The sequence below is a fragment of the Periplaneta americana genome, chromosome 8 (assembly GCF_040183065.1).
Source record: "Periplaneta americana isolate PAMFEO1 chromosome 8, P.americana_PAMFEO1_priV1, whole genome shotgun sequence".
NCBI lineage: Eukaryota > Metazoa > Arthropoda > Insecta > Blattodea > Blattidae > Periplaneta > Periplaneta americana.
In genome coordinates this window covers 125,435,440-125,456,175 of record NC_091124.1, presented here as the reverse complement: position 1 = coordinate 125,456,175, position 20,736 = coordinate 125,435,440, and the positions used below count along the sequence as shown (strand labels likewise).

The 20,736-nt window shown below is 35.5% G+C and overlaps 1 protein-coding gene across 4 annotated transcripts in view; it reads right to left on the bottom strand.

Annotated features, from left to right (window-relative positions):
* Window positions 1–20,736, bottom strand: part of aralar1 (calcium-binding mitochondrial carrier protein aralar1) — a 512,566-nt gene that overhangs the window by 274,173 nt on the left and 217,657 nt on the right. The window contains exon 1 of one of the 4 annotated variants that reach the window (XM_069833570.1): window positions 5,450–5,607. The exons of the other annotated variants lie outside the window; for them this stretch is intronic. Coding sequence (XP_069689671.1) covers window positions 5,450–5,500 — 51 coding nt within the window. The 5' untranslated portion in view covers window positions 5,501–5,607. Of the gene's footprint in view, window positions 1–5,449; window positions 5,608–20,736 lie in introns of those variants that run through there. 4 annotated transcript variants of the gene reach the window in all.

Sequence of the window (20,736 nt, the reverse complement as noted above, 5' to 3'; positions counted from 1 at the left end):
TGAATATTAATACAGCATCATGTACACCAACTGACAATGTCTTTGCATCCCCACAAAAATAGTTTTTGACACCCTTCACCAAATAATATTATTGAAGAACTCATTTGTATTTTGGGTTTTCCCATGCAGACACTTAGGAAGAAGTTCTGGATGGGCCAAACAGAATCATATGATAACAGGAAGAATGCAGACAACACACTTTATTTCCCTACTTGTAGAATAATATCCCAGGTCCCGCAAATTTTAAACTATGATTTACTTTTTCTTGATAGAAATTTCTACTGGAAAAAGGGATGCCTCTAGTAGCGCTAGACATTTAAATGACCTTTTAGGAAGTTTTGACGCATAATAAGAATGAGAGATGATTAAGCAAGCTTTAAAGTCGAAATAGACCAAAAACAGAAAATCAATGTTTTTGACCAAAAATAGGCTACATACAAACTCCCCTTAAACCTTACAAATATCAAGTTACACGCATGCACACACACTCACTAAGATTTGTGTTGTACGAGTAATAACATAGTGTACGATTCGTGTTCTCTATTGTACAAGTGAGATCTTCGTAATCAACAGAAGAGTATAGTTTTTCGCACTTCATGTTTGTTAGAGTTGTTTTGTCAAAGTGAATGTTATCGAGGAAATCATCAATAAGTGAAGAAGTTATTATATAGCGTGATTCACGAGGTAAGGTCAAAAATTTAGGATACGATATCTTAGGTCATTTTGAGTGAAAAAGTTCATATGAACATGGCGGAACTAGATGCATATTTTTACAAACCGTCTCGCCCCAATGTGAATCAGATGTTACCATATGATGCTGACGTGAGACAAGGTCACCGATCACAATGACTGACGTAACATTGGAATCTGCATTGTGAGCGACGTGGATAAGTTCATTCACCTCACAAACCGGGTGATGGGGCATCACAAATGTCCTGCCCTTATCTGATGTAATGATACAAATCTCGCGCATAACACAAATACACTATCGCTTATCAGTTCACAGCAGTTCAATCAGCTACCTAAACTGTTAAGTTGTGTTTTTCAAGATGCCTTATAAATTTTCGACTACAGAAAACGCCGATATTGTGTATGTTTATGGTTTGTGCGATGGAAGTTCCTTGCGTCCTGTCGCTGAATATGAACGACGCTTTCCGAACAGAAGGGTACCATATCGAAGAGTATTAAATGGGGTTGGATGAAAGACTTGGTATAGCAAAGAAACGTGGAAATGAGAGAGGCGCTAATCCACCGTATTTTGGATGCTGCACGCCGCATAAAGAACAGCCACGAGCAACTCTCCCGAGTGCGATTCATGCCCGAGCGCAACAGTGCGTTGGAGCAGACGGAGGTACCTTTGAAAATGTGCACAAACATCGACCCCGATGTCTAGAATATTAGGTATGTATGCAGACGTGAATATAAACTTTAAATTTATCCGTTATCTGTCTCTAAATGCGAGTTAGTACAATGGAATCTCAAAAGTTTTTGTGAAATCAAAGAGCCATATCTCCGTAACCGTTCAAAAACGGTCCCATATTCATACGAACTTTTTGACTCAGAATGACTTCAGAATTCACTTCCTAAATATTTAACCTTTCCTCGTCAATCACCTGTATTATAACAGTGGACAGGAATATTTAAGGCTCTCACTCTCGTAAATAATTGGGTACACAACTAAAAATAATAAGTGAAGAAGTGTCAGAATTTAACTTGTGGATAGCGTAGCACGAACAAGACAAGTAGGCCTAAATAACTTATTAATAGTGAAGACGGTTGGAAATCAAATTAATATCTACAACTACTTGCTTAAATCGTGAATTAATCAGGCATCGTCGCGGTCGGCACGATTCCGGGATTCCCGTATTTATACGCAGAGCGTTCGCAGGACATTCAGACATGTTAAACCACTGTGGTTAAACATTATGAAATTTTGTATTAACTGTTGTACTCCTTTATTCTATAGCGAAATTTGTGTCTTATAATGTACGTCTAATGAAAATTTACTTTTTCTTTTGAAATTACATATAAAATTACAGTGTTCATGATTGAAATAAAATAATATACTATTAGCGAAGTGCTTAGCGTTTTATTCTGTATCATAATATCCATTGCATTTCGTCTTGGATCACAATATGTTGTAAAATACATACACGAGGGAAACATTTAATAAATAAACAAGAATTCGGGTAACTTGTAGCAATTAAAAATGTGTGTTCACTGTATACCAGTATCTGAAGTACTAATTGTAGGCCTAACTACGTACCTAGATATACAAAGTGGGCCTAATAATTTTCTATCTCAACTATTATATGTAACTACGTAATATTTAATCCAAAACACAATTTACAGTAATAACCAAAATACATACAATTTCAGTGTTCATCAACGAAATGAAATAAACTATTAGCTAAGTGCTTATGGTTTATTCTGTATCTTCATATCCATTACATTTCGTCTTGGATCACAATATGTTGCAAAATACATAGTCTACACCAGGGAAACTGTCTTCACACTGGTTTATGTCGATTTGATTTTCTCCTGTATGAATTATTGTAATGGGAGAAATACTTGTGTCTCTTTTCCCAAGCGAGCAGATGTTCCGTAAGTTGTCAATAAATTATTAAAAAATGTTTGTGGAAACTGACTTATGCCACTTTTCCCAAGCATTGCAGAATTGTAGGCCTAACTACCTGGGTGTACAAAGTGGGCCTAATAACATTGCGAACAAATTTTAACTTTTTTTTTGCGCTGGACATGTGATACATGTTTTTTATATATATATATATATATATATATATATATATATATATATATATATATTGAGAAGGCTCAAATTATATATATATATATATGTATATAATTTGAGCCTTCTCAATACGAAAATGGCAATAAAAACGTTGTTGGTTACGGTTTTTGAGAAATTTTCGAATTTATATCTATTAAAAATACTCTTTATATAATGACAGTAAGGTTAAATATTCACTGTTCAGAAGATTACAGCTTTCTTTTTCTGCATTTTCTTTTATACTGGAACACGAAGTAAATCACGAGATAAAGTTCAACAATAGTCTGCTAGCCATGATGTACTATGTTGTACTTGGATTGGATCAGTTTCACCAACATAAGTCTCAAATAGTGATTTGAACGTTAGCGTCAATGAGTGAATATTTTCATGATTATTGCATAACAGAAGTAATTATTATTATGGTTATATTGTCATTCCATTGCCTCATGTCTTTCAAATTGTTAAAAGATGAGTAATTAATGTTTTCAGTTAATATTAAATTATGCCAGCCCTGTCGTAGATGGAGATCATCTGGTGGAGGTTCCAGACAATACACCCGGTTTCGTGACATGCACACTCAGAATTTGTTCCCACGAAATGGCTTTGGTGTCTTTACTGTATGTTCTCTATGTCTATACTGTGGTCCAAATTTCACGAGAGGATCCCTGCGAGGGGAGTATGGTCCTTGCGGGGTAAGAAGAGATAGTAAGCCAGTAACTCAGCGTTCTTGAAGGAGCAGGTGGACGGGAGTGATGTCATTGGCCGACTTGGACAAACAAGACTCAGTGAATGGCCGGCCAGTTCGTGTCGGAGATAGGTTACAAGAGTGGGGGAAAAACTCGCATTCTTTGCTCGGATCTTCTCGTGAAATGCGGACTGCTTAACGCTTACTCATTTACTGTCTCTAATGTTGTCCATTTTCAGTCACTAGATAATAGTTAGATGTTTGATGTCAGTCCACTTTCCGTCACTTAGGGTCCATCCGACTTCTTCCGAGCATCTTTCGTACGCTTCAATAATGTTTAAGGACACTATGAGAAAGTAATAATGTCATAAACACATGACCAACATCAGGTTACAGAACTGATCCGTATGAAGATGAATACGAGAACATAAAAGTGCTCTACGCAAAGCAGTAGTAGGCATTTCGTGCTCGCGAGTCAATCTCGTAATACACAAGCAGGATGAAAGGGGTAAGGAATGATTTCCCTCGCCTTAGCCATCACTTGTTCAGTCAATGTTAAGCCCTCCCCCTCCTATGTTTCCCTTTGATGTGTATTGAAAGCTGCATTTTATATAACGTAATCTTTGTCGACCACTGACGTAAAGAGATGACTAAGATGCACGTGTCACCGGCATAGCTCAGGCCAATAGCGCGCTTGACTGCTGTTCCGGAGTTCCACTCGGGCGTGGGTATAGTTCCCGCTTAGGCTAATTACCTTGTTGACTTTTTTCCGAGGTTTTCCCCAATTACAAGACGAATGTTAATTCATCACGAATCTTCGGCCACATCTCGCCAAATATCATTTTACTATCAACAATTCTATCGACCTAATTTATAACCTGGTATTTGGTACAGCGTCGTTAAATGGACGAATAAAAAATATGTAATTAGATGCTTATTTTATGTATGCCACCTATTACAAGTTAACAAATGTGAATACAAAGACAATTCAACGTGACGAAGTACCAGTGTTCACATCTGTGTATGGAATTCAGTGCCGCAACAAAGTGAGGGTAAGGGGGTAAGATTTACCCCACCAAAAATCAAAGGGGTGAATAGTTAGCCTATAGTTTATACCCTCCTAAAATATTAGAGTGGTGTACGGTATAGTATTTTTCCCTTCTGATCAAAATGTCATGTTTATAATTTATCTTAATGAAATGAAAATACTCAAAGTAACTTTATTATAACAAAAATAACAAAATTCGAACCATTACGACAGTCACAGGCCTGCAGTTAAAAACACCAAAACAATTAATTCAGAAGCAGTTTCAACATTGTAGAAGTCGAAGCTCAACGTATTGTTTCGTGTTTTGTGTGTTCAGCAATCAATTTGTTTAATATTAATTTAATGGATTTGTTACATAGTGCAAGTTTTTTACTTTTAACCGATAGAAGAATTATTAATATTAAGCTATTGCTATGAAGAGGTCCGTAACTAATTCCAAGACCACACATCTTTTCAAAGGAGAAGGATAAATAGCAGATAACGGTAAAAAAACTCTCTGTTTCTTCACTTCCTTCCCATCACAGTTGAACATTTTGTAATCGAATAGCGATTACACAATTACAGATGCAATTATTACTAAAACCGATATTTGATAGTGATTTGACATTATGTTGCAAATAATACATTTATCTAATTGCTTACAATGAATTAAAAAAGTAACATTTAACATAATGTTTAAATAATACGTATTTTAAATCATCTTTATAATTATGTAAGTAATTAACGTTTTCTCATAACCTGCCCTTTGGCAGATCACTAACAATGAATGAATTTGCTCTAATTCCCCATTACAATTACGGTAAGACGTGTCATGAATATTGTACATGACAAATTCTTACGCACCCCAAACAAATTCCGTTGTTGAGGCACTGATGGAATTCACTTTACGGGAAAGACGAGACGCCATGCCCAGTCGTCGTTTACTCACCCGATCACTGGCAATTGTTCTCTCCTTGCCTATTATTATTGAGATCACCATAATCACAGAGGCGGCGAAAAAAAGTTAAAAACACGATGCAGGCAAGTGTACAATAAGTACCTTCCACACACCAGCAAATTATCTTCTGTGATGAAGAGAGACAGGAACTGTAGCTCCAAGGCCAAGCATTAGAAGTCAGTCTTACATAACACACCGGCACCACGTGACGGAACCAATATGACTACTGTTATCGTCATCATATGATAGCAGATAAGCACTGACGTTAATGTAATACTCTTCTTTTTGTTGAGAAAGATTAATGGCCTAAATTGTTTGTAACGTGAGCACTTCCTTGTAACATTGAATACTGCTGCTCTTCCCGAACTATCTGCAGCGGCATGTAAAGCTTCTCTCTTTGGCCCAAAGATAGCAGAAGCTGTTAAAATCTTCAACATTTACATGAAGAGGTTGTTTGTGACTTACCACTTACTACAGAAGTGCACTCAGTTCACTATAAGGTACACCTGCACGAGTCTGTGTTTGTAATTTTATTGTAAGTTATGTATTTTTCAGTCAAAAGGATATAATTTGTAATCGGTTATTTAAAGACGTTGTATCAACTGATATGAATTCTTCACCTGACATAATTAGGAACATTAAATCCAGACGTTTGAGATGGGCAGGACATGTAGCACGTATGGGCGAATCCAGAAATGCATATAGAGTGTTAGTTGAGAGACCGGAGGGAAAAAGACCTTTGGGGAGGCCGAGACGTAGGTGGGAAGATATTAAAATGGATCTACGGAGGAGGTGGGATATGATGGTAGAGACCGGATTAATCTTGCTCAGGATAGGGACCAATGGCGGGCTTATGTGAGGGAGGCAATGAACCTCCGGGTTCCTTAAAAGCCAGTAAGTAAGTAAGTAAGTAAGTAAGTAAGTAAGTAAGTAAGTATCAACTGATAACAGACATGTGAGAATAAGGATTCACCTTACATGTGGAGTAAACCTCGGGAAAAACTCAACAGAGTGTGCTAATCAGAGCAAGCGGGTTTCGAACCCATGCCCAAGCATATCCTCATAAAACGAGTCCGATCACTTCCCCAACAGAATTGTTGGTTCAAGAGATACACAAAAGTGAAATGTGCGCTTCTACGACTTACGCAAGACATACATTGTGTTATATTAGTAATTCATTCATTTCATTCATTTAGTCTTCTGCCTAAGGGCAGGTCTTTTACTGCAAACCCAGCATTCTTCAATCTTTCCTATTTTCTGCCTTCCTCTTCGTCTCCTCATATGATCCTTCATCTTAATGTCGTCTATCATCTGGTATCTTCTTCTACCCCGAACTCTTCTCCCGTTCACCATTCCTTCCAGTGCATCTTTCAGTATGCAGTGGCCCAATCAATTCCTTTTCCTCTTCTTCACCAGTTTCAGCATCATTCTTTCTTCACCCACTCTTTCCAACACAGCTTCACTTCTTATTCTGTCTGTCCCCTTCACACGTTCCATTCTTCACCATATCCACATTTTAAATGCTTCTATTCGCTTCTCTTCACTTTCGTCGTAATGTCCATGTTTCTGCCCCTTATAATGCCACACTCCATACAAAGCACTTCTTTAGTCTCTTTCTTAGTTCTTTTTCCAGAGGTTCGCAGAAAATGCTCCGTTTTCCTTGGTCATTGCTATCTTTCTTTTGACTTCCTGGCAGCAGCTCATGTTACTGCGTATAGTACACCCCAAGTATATATTAGTGAAACAAATAAAAAATAAAAATAAATAACTAAATAAATAAATAAATAAATAAATAAAACGATTGACACCTGCTGAAATGCGTTTCAAGAGGCGGACAGCAGGATATACACTTTTATTTCATCGAAGAAACAAAGATATCCTCCTGGAGCTGAAAGTTGAACCAATTTTGCAATACATTCATAGTTACAGAACTCAATGGAAATATCATTGGGTAGAATGAACCTTTTATTTCCCAAAATCTTGTCATATACACCAAGAGGTCGTGGACATTCTGGAAGGCCTAAAACGAGGTGGCTGGTGACCGTAACGGGCCAGTGAGGCTCAATACTTGCACGTCAGTGATGATGATGATGATGATTATGATGATGATGATGGATGATGATGATGATGTGTAAATGAAAGGATGCACAAATAAATAAAATAAAGTACAGTGCATACTTTTTATCTTCCTCCTTCGCATATGTGCAGCTGCTCTGTGCACTGTCTACATCCGCGAGCGGGGGAAGATAAAATGTATGCACTATTATAATATAATTATGTGCCAGGGCGTTTCCCGCATTGAGGATAGGCCTATAGTATAAACGAAGACTACGACACATTAATACATTTAGGGAAAGGACAAAATGTTTAAAAGCATAACTTTTGAGAGATAATCATGCATGGATCCATACGTACATACATACATACATACATGTATACATACATACATACATACATACATACATACATGCAGACATGCATACATACTACATGTGTTCTGCCCATGGGCAGGTCTTTCACTGCAATCCCAGCATTCTCCAATCTTTTCTATTTTCTCCATTCCTCTTAGTCTCCGCAGATGATACACATATTTTAATGTATGTCGTCTATCATCTGATAACTTCTTCTGCCCCGAACTCTTCTCCTGTTCACCATAAGGTGATTATAAGAATAAAAAAAAATTAACTTCGTGGGAGGTTTTTGGGTATTTATATCATGTAATAGGTGTTGGATGTCTCTGAATAGCTCTTGGTATCGGATCTCACTATAAGTTTCACTATCTACCCTGATAATGAAGCCTACATTAGCTCCGAAACGTTGGATGACTCTATATCTATGACACAGTGCTAACGCCCAATACCTCATACAACACTAATCACCAGAGACCGAAACTTTGGCAGAATGCCTTTTTAAATGTGTTAAATCTATCTTCATTTTGAAAGTAAATCTGTACGAATTATACCTTTGTGATTGAAACGTCCCAGTTTTATGTTGCCCTTTTCTGTATTTTTTAATATAAATGCCTAATTTACAAAATAAATGTTTTGTTTTTTGCCTTTATTTGATTATTTATCTATTATTTATTAATTTATTATTAAAAATTGCATGCAGGTATATTTTAATTTATTCCTATAACCGCTACAATGAAAGTGACTTCACCGAATGTATATTATTGTCTTTCAGTCAGTTCATATTCTCTTTGCAACAATGAGTGCTGCCGTGCAAAAATGTATAACAGTAAGCGTTTTAATTATCGCTTGTGTTTATCTGACAAGGCAACAATGAGTGCGGGTCTAACGTTATTTTTAACAGTTATTTTTCTTTCAGTTTGTCTAACGTTATTTTTAACAGTTATTTTTCTTTCAGTTTTCATTGCGACGTTGTTGTAGCTAGCTAAATATTTCATATCGCAACATATAGAGATGAGCTTAAACGATATTTTCAAGTATCTTGACAATTGTGACTGTGACAATTAAATATCTGTGACGTTCACCTGTGATTTTGTCACACCGATATTTTATATCGATAAGCAAGCACAATATGCATGAATTACACCGATAAAAATTAACAGGAAATATTGAATGTGAATACGATTTCTCTATACACGTCACACATCAGTGATTTATATGGGAAAACCCAACAAATAAATATGTACATGTACCATTAACAAATACATACCTAACTGAACAGTAACATGTCGAAAATTAACTCATGTTACCAAGATGTTATATTGTAGATATTGAATCAGTTGATAAATTAAATGTAGTTGGGTATGGAGAAATTGAGGTTATGTGATTATTCTAATCGCTTTAAAAATTGATCATTATATATAGGTAATATAATGGATTAATTATTTTAAGTCGTGCATTAACATTATAATATTGTGTCATAGAATAAAAATTAACGAAACATAAGCATTCGGAAAACCTTTGGAAAATAATTACAAAACAAAACAGTTGTTCAGACAGGATTTTACACAAAATAAAGTACTGGTAACAATGGTGTTATTATTTAAATCGTGTAATCGCTACATCATTTATAGTAAGATGGTGAAACTAGCGCTGAAGTAGTTTCGGCGATTTCCGACGTGAAAATCGTTACATTTATAAAGAATTTTTTGTGGAGAGTAGTTGATCGGGTTAAACTAGCGCTGAGGTAGTTTCGGTGATTTCGGAAGTGAAAATCGTTGAATTTGATTTCTTGTGGAGATGCAGTTGATCGTATCTGCAAGGCATAACAAAGCCTAAAGTAACCAAACCTAACCTGTCACAGATTCGTATATGCACGGTGTATACGCGGAGTAGGAAGATAACTACCTCAACGCTAGTTTAGTCGTTGATCGTATATGTCTAGGCATAATAAAAGCTTAAACTAACCAAACCTGACCTGTCACAGATTCGTATATGCAAGGGGTATAAGGGGAATAAGAAGAAAACTACCTTAAGGTTAGTTTAGCCAAATAAGTTGCCCACCATATTAGCCAGTTTTGTTTCGTTCGGTTTTAATACTATAGGTACTGTTGTCGGCTTGTGAGAAATGCTTCGAAAATTCGGAAGAGCATAACGTTCAGTGACACAGAGTGAATTAACATGATTTACGTTTGATATCCCTTATTTTCAAATGTAATTAATTATCCCGTTTATGTGTAAATGTAGGCCTCTGGCCTATTTTAAAAGTGTGCAAGGGCAATGAGAATGATTTGATGGAGCAGCGTCTGCTAGATGTCAGATCTTTTTGGAATTTATAAAATTGCCAATTTTTGCTAACTACCCCATATTGTTATATTTAAAAGTTGAAAATTACTTGCAAGTTGATGATTTTAACAAATCACTAAATATCAAATTTAGAACATTGATTAGGCCTATTAATTGGGGTGAAATAACACTCCACATGAGTACCAATGTTAGGAAGCATTGCGCTATTTCCTAAGAGTAAATAACCATAAAAAACATAATGAACATATTACAAATAATTTTATTTTAAAGTTTAATTATTTTAATTAATACTAAGATGCACTGTTCGTGTTAGAGCTATACATTAAAACTGGATCATACATAAATGACAGAAGTACAAGTAAAGTTAGTAAAATAATGTTGTAGGCTCATTTAACTATTCTGTTTGTATTTAAACGTATAACTGAAAAAATATTGTTACTATGTAAACATTGAGTGGAAAATACATGTAAGTTAATATAAATTCACAGTTATATGAAAATGTAAAGATCTCGTGAAATACATCAAACATTTATAAAAGATATATACAGACTATGAAAACAAAATGTCAGACTCATGATTATATCATTATAATGCCGCTAATAACTTTGAAACAAAGCATCACTTTGCAAAAAATAACATTGAACAAAATGTCACGACAAAATAATCATATCACCGCCCGATTGCTCAGTCACAGAGTACTGAATCAACACCACTTACTGAATACGTTATTTGTCTATGCTGAATAGGGAGCAGATTTCGATAGCGATATTTTGTCACAGATATTTCGCGTCATCAGTCCCAGGTTTATCTGTGACCAAAAAATACCTGTGACAAAATATCGGTTTGTGAAATATCGGCCATCTCTAGCAACATATCAGTACAACCAAACACAAAAATGCACTTTCCAAGGCTACTGGGAAGATTTCTTTGCTTCCAACAGTAATTGCAACATCGAGTCGAAAATTTCAATTTGCATTCGACTTATGTAAAGCTTTTCTTGCTGCCGAAATCCCTTTGTGGAAAGTGCAAGGTTGTAGGTCTAGTGCAAGGTTTTTGTCATTGCCTTTTATTGCGTATTTTAGCTATCTATAATGCCTTTTTGCCTGCCTATTTTAATGATTCATAATGCCTAACTTCCGGCCTCTGCTAATCACCATGAAAGTCTGAAATCGTACTTCATCGCTAACTTATTAAACTTCTTAATCGGTGATGATATTGAAGAAGAATTAATAATTTAACTCGCATTATCAAATAAGCAGTTAAAGAAAGTTCAAGCACTGGACATGAATGGAGCGGATGACTATAATATTTTCGCTGTTAGAATAATCCTACAGTAAACAATTGCACGTGACTCAAACAAGGCCTGACTGGCCACAGAGTCGCGCCACCCATCCTCAGCACGTTATCCCGCCCACAGCTGTACTGTACATTCAGTTTCATGTTAAACACGTCCCATTACTAGTCAAAGCAGGCGTAACATCACTAATACTATGCATTCGTTTGCTTGCGAAACAGTTACTTTCTAATTAATTTAAACATTCGTGTAAGAGCAATCGTCGGATAAAGATGTTACTACTCTCTTATTTTTAACCATAAACACTGACAATGAGTATATACTATCACTTGCTTACGCGGACAAGATCAAGGTAAGTGACGCCAACTGTTACAAGAACAGTTTACCTTGGTATTACTTTTTGTATTTATCCGCTTTCATAGTAGATAACAAACCTAAAGTACCTTTTCTTATTACATAACGTTGTACAGACCCAGTAACAAAATTTGGGCCACCCGAATTTCCGAAGTTCAAGTTATAACATACTGCGCATGCTCAAAGCTTACTGAGCACTGCGCATGCGCAATATATTATAATTTGAAGTTGGAAAATTCAGGTGGCCGAAATTTTGTTTCTGGGTCTGTGCATACGAATCAAATTTTATAAAATACCCGCTTGAGCGTCTTATCTCAGGCATTTTACCTCTGCAATGAACCTTCAATCAGCCACAAAGATTAGTTATTTAAATAATAAGACTAAAAAATATAGTAAGAGCAGTGATCGATAAGACTACTCACTATGACTGGCTTTGACTTTCTAGAGAAAGAGGGCAGAGGATGCGTAACTATTTTGTATACGAACGTACTTATACCTGCGGTGTGACGTCACATATACTTAGAATGAGGCAACTTCATTCCAGTTTATAGGTAGCTGGAATACGAAGTCCAGTAATTACTAATGTGTCGGGCGCTGGATAAAAATATTCTTATTTTATATCAATTAGCCTGCCTAGTAAGGCAAACAAACAGAAAAATTCTGGACATCTATTTTCAATTTACATGTCTGGAGCTTCGGATTTTTATTGCACAGATTGTTCATATGTAAAGTAGCATTAACACTGCACCTCTCGTATTAATAGTTATAAACACGTTGACAAGACATCGACTCATATATGTAAATCGCTTAAAAAAAATGCCTTTCAAAATAAGAATTTCGTTCACGTCTGCTTAGTAACTCGTCAACTATAGAAAATTGTACAGTCTGGTCTGTTGGGAAGACATAAAATAAAATGGCTATAAAAATGTATATGGGGATGCTATAGAATTCATTTCAGTTCCAATGTGATGCTGAAGCACGGGAGTTTTGTACCGCATAAGAAACAAAAGATGTTAAAATGTTATGTTTTATTTAACCACGCTCGTATATAACTGCCGAGGTTATATCAGCGTCGCCGGTGTGTCGGAATTTTGTTCCGCAGGAGTTCTTTTATATGCCAGTAAACCTGCTGACATGAGCCTGTCGCATTTAAGCACACTTAAATGCCATCAGCCTGGCCCGAGATCCAACCTGCAACCCCGGGCATAGAAGGCCAGCGTTATACCAACTGCGCCAACCAGGCCGACACAAAAAAAAAGTTATTCAGCAACGACCGAATAAACAAAATGACTTCTCTCCCTCTCCCTCTCATATATATATATATATATATATATATATATATATATATATATAGGGTAAACTAGGGTCTGTTGGACAGTCGGGCATGTTGGACACTCCGTACTTTAACGTGTTACCACGCCACTTGTGGGCACCACATTCTGCTAGAAGTCAATGACGGAAGTAGCCACGAGTGGGGCTACTTCCGTCATTGACTTCTAGCAGAATGTGGTGCCCACAAGTGTCGCTGGTAATTCGATTTTTTATTAATATAAGATATTATATATATAAATTAATTATTTAAATAAAATAACTTAATTTACTAAAAAATAGGGTTATTTATAATATAATAATTAATTTATATATAATACAGATTATCTATGAATATACAGCATTATTGTTGAAAGATAGAGGTATGTATATATATATATATATATATATATATATATATATATATATATATGATTTATATTAATATAAATCTAAATTATTAGTATAATTTAATTTAATTTAATTTAATTTCTTCCTGTAACCACTACTCGGTTGCCGTCGACAAAGAGTACCATGATACAATAGAGTAAAAGCCTTAAGGTTTAGTGATAAATTGTTGTTAGAGTGAAAAAGAAAGCATTTGAATTATATTGAAACACATGATGTTAAACGAAGTAACGTTAAGGAGATGCGAATTAGTCATGGTCCATATGTATGATGCCTGAAAATAGCTATTGAGCCTTTGAGTGCTGCAATTGTTAGATCTCTTAAAATACTTTTATGCAGGCCAAAAGATTTACAGAAGTCGACTAGGAACCGGGGTATGGTCCCACGGGCTCCTATTATTAGTCCCGTAATGACAATGGATTCCAGATGGTATTTGTCCTTATAAAAACTGATGGAAGGTTCATATATATTCCTTTTTTCCTTGTGTACTTCTTCTGGCTGGTGTTCGTGCGATTCGAATCTCACAGTAGGGTCTATGATGTAACCTTCAAGAGAGGGAGGTTTAAATGCAATTATGTCAATTCTTCGATTACTGCCCTCACTGGATATGCCGTGTACTTCTTCATATACTGAATAACCTTTGTTCCTTAAGGCAGTTGCTATTATAGATCTTACTGTATGATGCCGCGTATTTCGTAGAAGTTCACCGTGTGGACAGGCCCCCAGGACATGGGCAAGGGTTTCAACCTCCCTGTCGCAACGTCGACAGAGGTTACTGCCCGAAGACCTGCCAGGTACAATACGCACAGCTGACACGTTTGCATTCATCTTGATTGCTTCCCTCCACTCATTACAGGAAAGACCCTTGTGATTCTGGATTCACTTATTGGCCGGGGTATAGTGTTGGTATAAAAACACGCCTTTGCCTTTATGCTTTTCTGGCTCCATTTCTCAAAAGCTTTTTCTCTTAATACTTGCCGTACCTTTCGCGTATCTACAGTGCCGTACTTGTCCAAAATATTTGCTGATTCGGTGATATTGAGTGCTGTGAGACTGGATGTAATTTCTTGGGATAATTTCCTTGTAGCATGTAGGAAGGAATTATTGGATTTAAGCAATATCTTACATGCATTTATATTTTGTAAGTGTAATTCCCATGCTGAACAGAATAAACCTAATCCCTTGAATGTTGTGTCAGTATACAAGATATCTGTAGGAAGGTCATTAGGCAGTTGCAGTATTTCTTTCAGCACATCCCTTATCATAATATCTGCATCCACTATGAATTTATTAGAAATTTTTTTTGGAGGCACTGTCTGAAATGGATATATTAGACTAGGACAGACTGAGGTGTTAATGATGTTGTATTTTTGATCCGCTTGTAAGTGTGGTGAAGAAATAAGCAATTCTACATTTGTTCTTAGTTTAGACAATAAATATATATACTTTTTAAATTTATTTATCAATAATTGATTATTTAAAATAGGACGTTATATATAAGGTCCTATTTTAAATAATCAATTATTGATATATATATATATATATATATATATATATATATATATATATATATATATATATATATATACGTGGTAACACGTTAAAGTACGGAGTGTCCAACATGCCCGACTGTCCAACAGACCCTAGTTTACCCTATATATATATATATATATATATATATATATATATATATATTACTTCAAACATTGTTTCTTTACAATTGCTTATGTTACATAAAATAATACCTCTGATTGAGGTTTGTAGATCTATATCAGGCAGTCTATCTCACTTGACAATATGTGTCAAAGGAAGACAATTGTTTGTATGCATCTGAAGTCTGATTAGTGTAATATGTAACTAATCGGCGATTGTATGCAATGGAGGGGGAAAGGAACTGGCCACCCTATCCCATTATCTCCTTGCCTAGTTGCCTCATGAGTGATGCCTTATTGGTGTCACTTGAGGTTCAAACCTGTACTCGGACAGTTGACTAAACAACAACAATATAAAATAAATTTTGTAGCGATTTTTTGCGTGAAGTAGGGATATTTTATAAGAACAATAGAGATGCTTGGTTACAGCAATATGGCAACGCTGTTTACAGTTTCCAAGGGATCATTTCATACAAAAATAATAAACCACTGATAGAATATTCAGAATTTCAAGAGAAATAATGAAAGCAAAATTTTGTTCGAGAGAATGTACATCGTGAAGACAATATTACAATAATTATTCTTATGCACAATTCATCAAACTAGAATTTTCGTCGATGTGAAACCTGTATTTTACTTACACGAGGCTTGGGTAAATCAAAATCACGAATTAAAATTAATCAAGCAAGACCCTTCTGACAATAATATAGGCTAATAGTATGGTTGGGAAAAGTGACAGACTCATTGTCTGCCAGTGAAAACAGGTTTTACACTTGAGAAAAAAAATGCACATAAGAAATAGACTTGACACAAAAAACTGGAATAGTGCGTACAACAAACTGAAAAAAAAAAACTACAAGTGAAAGATTTTATGAAAGGAATAGGACGTGATGAAATTTAGAACCTATATAATAATAATAATAATAATAATAATAATAATAATAATAATAATAATCTAATTTAATCGATTAATCGAACTGATTAATTTTAAAATCCGATTACTCGATCAAATTTGTTTTAATCGATTAATCGAACCGTTTTAAAATTATCGTATGATAAAGAAACAACTGTATTACGAAGTTTGTTTAGCACAAAATCTGCAAGTACAACTATGCGCAAATCCTCTCTTAATAACTTTTTAATATGAAAACGGGACTTAGGCAAACATTTAGGCCTACTTCCATGAATTATGGAAAGGATGTACCGTACATCGTATTTTATTTGCAGACTTGTCTTTTGTCAAAATAACCAGCAGAAGATAGCTGGAAGTTTGCTATTGGAAAAGGGTTAATGATCCTAGTAATAGTATTTCTTGGAATTGAATATTTTTGCTTCGTAAAATATGCACCTTACTCTCCATTAGTCGTTAATGAATATGTCGAAGATAACTTTCAATGACTCCAGATTATCAGTTCACTTTCATCAAAGATTGTGCGTCTGGTTATTCAGAGATTACCTAACATATTCAGTGTTGCATATTTGCAAACGCTAGTCACAAAATGACACACCTGCAGAAATGTAGCTCCTGAGAGCGACTGCTTTACTCCCCTATCTTACCCCACCTATCTTTTCTACCAGTGCGGTCATGACGTTCTAGTTACGCTCGGCAGCATCAACATTTATTCTCGCGGCGGCAGGTATACAACACGCTATCAAGAATTACAGATAAACAGATAATAAAATCCTTAGGAACATATCTTTATAAAGTAAGAGAAAAATGAATGAGGGAATTAAACAAATTAAAAGACATGTAAAATAAATTTTAAAATGTATGTGTGCATATAATGTAAGAAGGTCTATCTATGTATATATCGTCCTATTACTAGTAACGCCGATTATATCCACTTTTTGTGTAAAAAAAAGTTAAGTACAGTCCCCGACTTGTCTTTCCGTGCTCTGTATTCTACTAAAATGAAACAAACCAATTATTTTATTTGAAAAATTTATTATGATTTTTCGTGCATTAATAAAGTTTTAATTCCTGTTTTTACTAAACTTGTATTTCTGGTCTTAAATTGTTTTACTAGTAATAGGACGATAAATAAATTGTACGTTGATAAGTGAGTGATAGCTATATGACCGGATGTCAATGCTGTAATTCAACATTGTATCGCACTCCAGCCAAATAAATAAATAAAAGTAAATAAATAAATAAATAAAATAATTAGTAAATAAATAAACAAATAAATAAATAGGCCTAAATAAGTAAGTAAAAGTAAACAAACAAACAAACAATTAATATGCGTACTGCAGTTTAAAGAGAACTGGAACATGGCAAAATCTAAACCCGTGAAGGAATACTACTTCCAAAGGAAATGGGAATATGATTATTTTGTTGTTGAAGACGAAAGAATTTCTTGTTTACTGTGTCCCATCCAATTTATTTCTACTTGTCATTTCAATATTAAACCACATTTCAACAAAGTCCATATTAAGAATTATGGAATGCACAAACTTCGGGTAAGTTCATTATTACGAACTGTATATTGATTATTTATTTATATACTGTAAACTTAAGGACGTCACTCGTTGTGTTCATTTTGAATTGAAATTAATAGTAGTGACTTTCGAGGTTCATTACTTAAATGCTATAAATTTATGTTTCTATAGGTGATGATAGGAGGAAGGTTTTCGAAAATCTAAAGCAGGTTAGGTGCAAAGAAATCTCAAAGAAACTACAGTCAGGAAATCTAGCATAATTGTAAACCTTGAAACGAGATAACGAATTATAAAAACAATGAATTTATTACAATACTTTTTGAAAATTACATGCGGCCACTGATGGACCTTTGACGTCCAGAGAATGTAAATGACTCTACGCGGAAGTCGATCATCCCCAATAGAAGTGGAGTGAGGCTGACGTCATATTTCGAGTTCTGCAGGCCTGGCCTATGGGTTTATGAATCATTGCATGGAAAATTTAGTGAAAGTTTCGGATTGAAATTAAACGATTGTTAAAAGGTGACGGACATAACAAAGTGTTTTCTAAGAAATGCGAGAAATAATTCAGTTACAGTAACACAAGTGGTCTCCATTATCATCTTAAACATGTTCATCCTTTTCAAGATGGGTGGATGTGTACTAACGTTGCTATTTCCAGTTCAGCTTCTCGATCAATGTTAGTGAAGCCTGTATCCAATGCTAAAAAAAAAAAACTGAAATAACGAATAAACTTGTGAAGTACTGCCAACATATTGACGTATTCGGCCGGAGCGAAGAGATTTAACTGTAAATAAGAGTAAACTGGACACTTTTTTTTTCAAACTTTTTGTATATCTCATCAGTGTCAATTGCCCCAACTGCTTGTCAATAATTATTTGGGATATACATCAATAAAATTAAAACATTGTAAAAACGTGTGTAGCGTACGGAATTATTATAAAAATAACAGACGCTCACAAACACTATTTACAATTAGATTAACCGGTCGGTTAATCGTCGATTCACTCTTAGCCATACCGTACATTGTAAGTACCGTGGGTTAACTGATCAGAGGTTATATCAGCAGTAAATCTACTGACATGAGCCAGTCGCTTTTAAACACACGCAAATGCCATCGACCTGGGCCGGGATCGAACCCGGTACCTAGAGCATAGAAGGCCAGCGCTATACCACCTACACTATCGAGGCCGACACTGACGAAGATAATGACCATGTTGACAATAGAGAAATTCTAGAAGTTTCACTGAATAAAATGTCAGATAATATAAATTAGACTTCCGACCCAAAGCTGCGCTCGGGTATGGGTTCGAATCTCACTTGGGCTCATTAATTTGTTGCGTTTTTCCCTATTTTTCCTCAACTATAAGTCGAATGTCCCATGTCGCCAATATATTATCACGATCTCACCAATTCCACCGAGCTAGAAAACCACGCAGTTGATACATTAACCTATTTAAAAGTACTGCTAACTGTACGTTATGAAATCACTCTTGTAACAGTTACACAATGAGATTAATGTGCTTACTGTCAGGGCGAAAGAGATAAACAGAAAACGAGCTGACAACGCTGCACAGGTAGTAAGTAGACAGGTTGGTATTAGCGTTTCATTGGCTGTTATGGAAACCACTTCCCACCCGATTGTAATTTATTTCCAAGAACAGCTCCACATGCTTATTGTGGGTTTTATTTCACAAAAATTACTTTAAGTAAAGAAACATATACGGAATGTTCCGGAAAAAGGCCGACAAATTAAATGTTGTAGAAGCCACAGAGTGCAGAAATATACAAGTGAAAACCCCATAATCTTATATTAAGTATTTTTCAAGTTGTCATTACGTGAATTTGTTAAAGCCCAGTTCCTATAATGAAATTTAGACAATATCTGAGAACCCTAAAGAATGGAAGGGATATGTGTTATTTGTAGGAAAGACATTGCCGATGTATTGTTTCTTTTTCCTTAAATGGTTTCTACTTCTTTAAATAAGTAAAATTATGTCAACTCAACCGAACTCACGCAGAGAGATTAGGCAGTGTATGGAGATCTGTTCCGATTCCGTCGCAAGTTAGAAGTCGAAGAGTTCGAAGCCAGGTAGTAGCCATGGGTGCTATTCATAGACATTTCGCAGCACGCGCTACGAGCGTACTAAGCTAGCCCCGACTATCCAATGGTTACTTGTACAGAATTCAAATCATATCCTATCGCTAACACTGGTTTATGAATACGAAAAACGCTGGTCATCCACCGGAAGCCCGCGCTAAAAATGTCTATGAATACGGCCCCAAATGTCTAACGTGCATTATGTACACTAACACACTACCTAATCACAGATCATGTTTATTTGATATCTCAAAAACTGTTTGAATTGGGAGATTGAAATCTTTTGCGCGCGCGCGCGGGAGTGCGCGCGTATTTTTTTTAATTAAAATACATTCCAGATAATATTGTCTTTTTTATTTTTGAGTCAACCTGTAAGAAACATGGATTTTTAATGGACACAAATAAATTTACAAAAGAAAAAAAAAACACATCCCAATGAAATTCTCAACACACAACTCAATTTCAGAACACACACTCTTTGATTCCACATTACACTACACAAACACACCCCCTCCCCCACAGGAAACAAAACAAAAGGCGCCAAGACTAGCAACAACCAGTTCTGAAGATGGTCGATAGCAGGCTGAAACATATTAACGACGTAATATAAAATTTAACACAAGAAAGACAAATAATACGTTTTCCGAAGTGACATACTGTTAAAAGTTGTGTAATCAAGATATATAATAAATTTACGTTTACAGTTATTAACTGCCCATTGTTCATCATCCGATTCAATGTTTGTTCTTGTTATAGACTAAAACAGCTAACTTGCGAGGAAATCAGAAATTTCCTTCTTGTATACAAGATTGTTGTACTCTGAAATTTTGTTGTTTCTTTTACAGCTTGTGATGACACTACAGTATAAATAACACGAGCAGTTTGTTCGTGAATCACTCTTTAGCCTTGGGACCATTGTTAACTGAGCGAACTGGTCAACTGAAAGGGAACGTGAATGTGCAGGTTTTTGTTGACGAAGTGGTACGTCACCTCTGTAGTTTACGAAT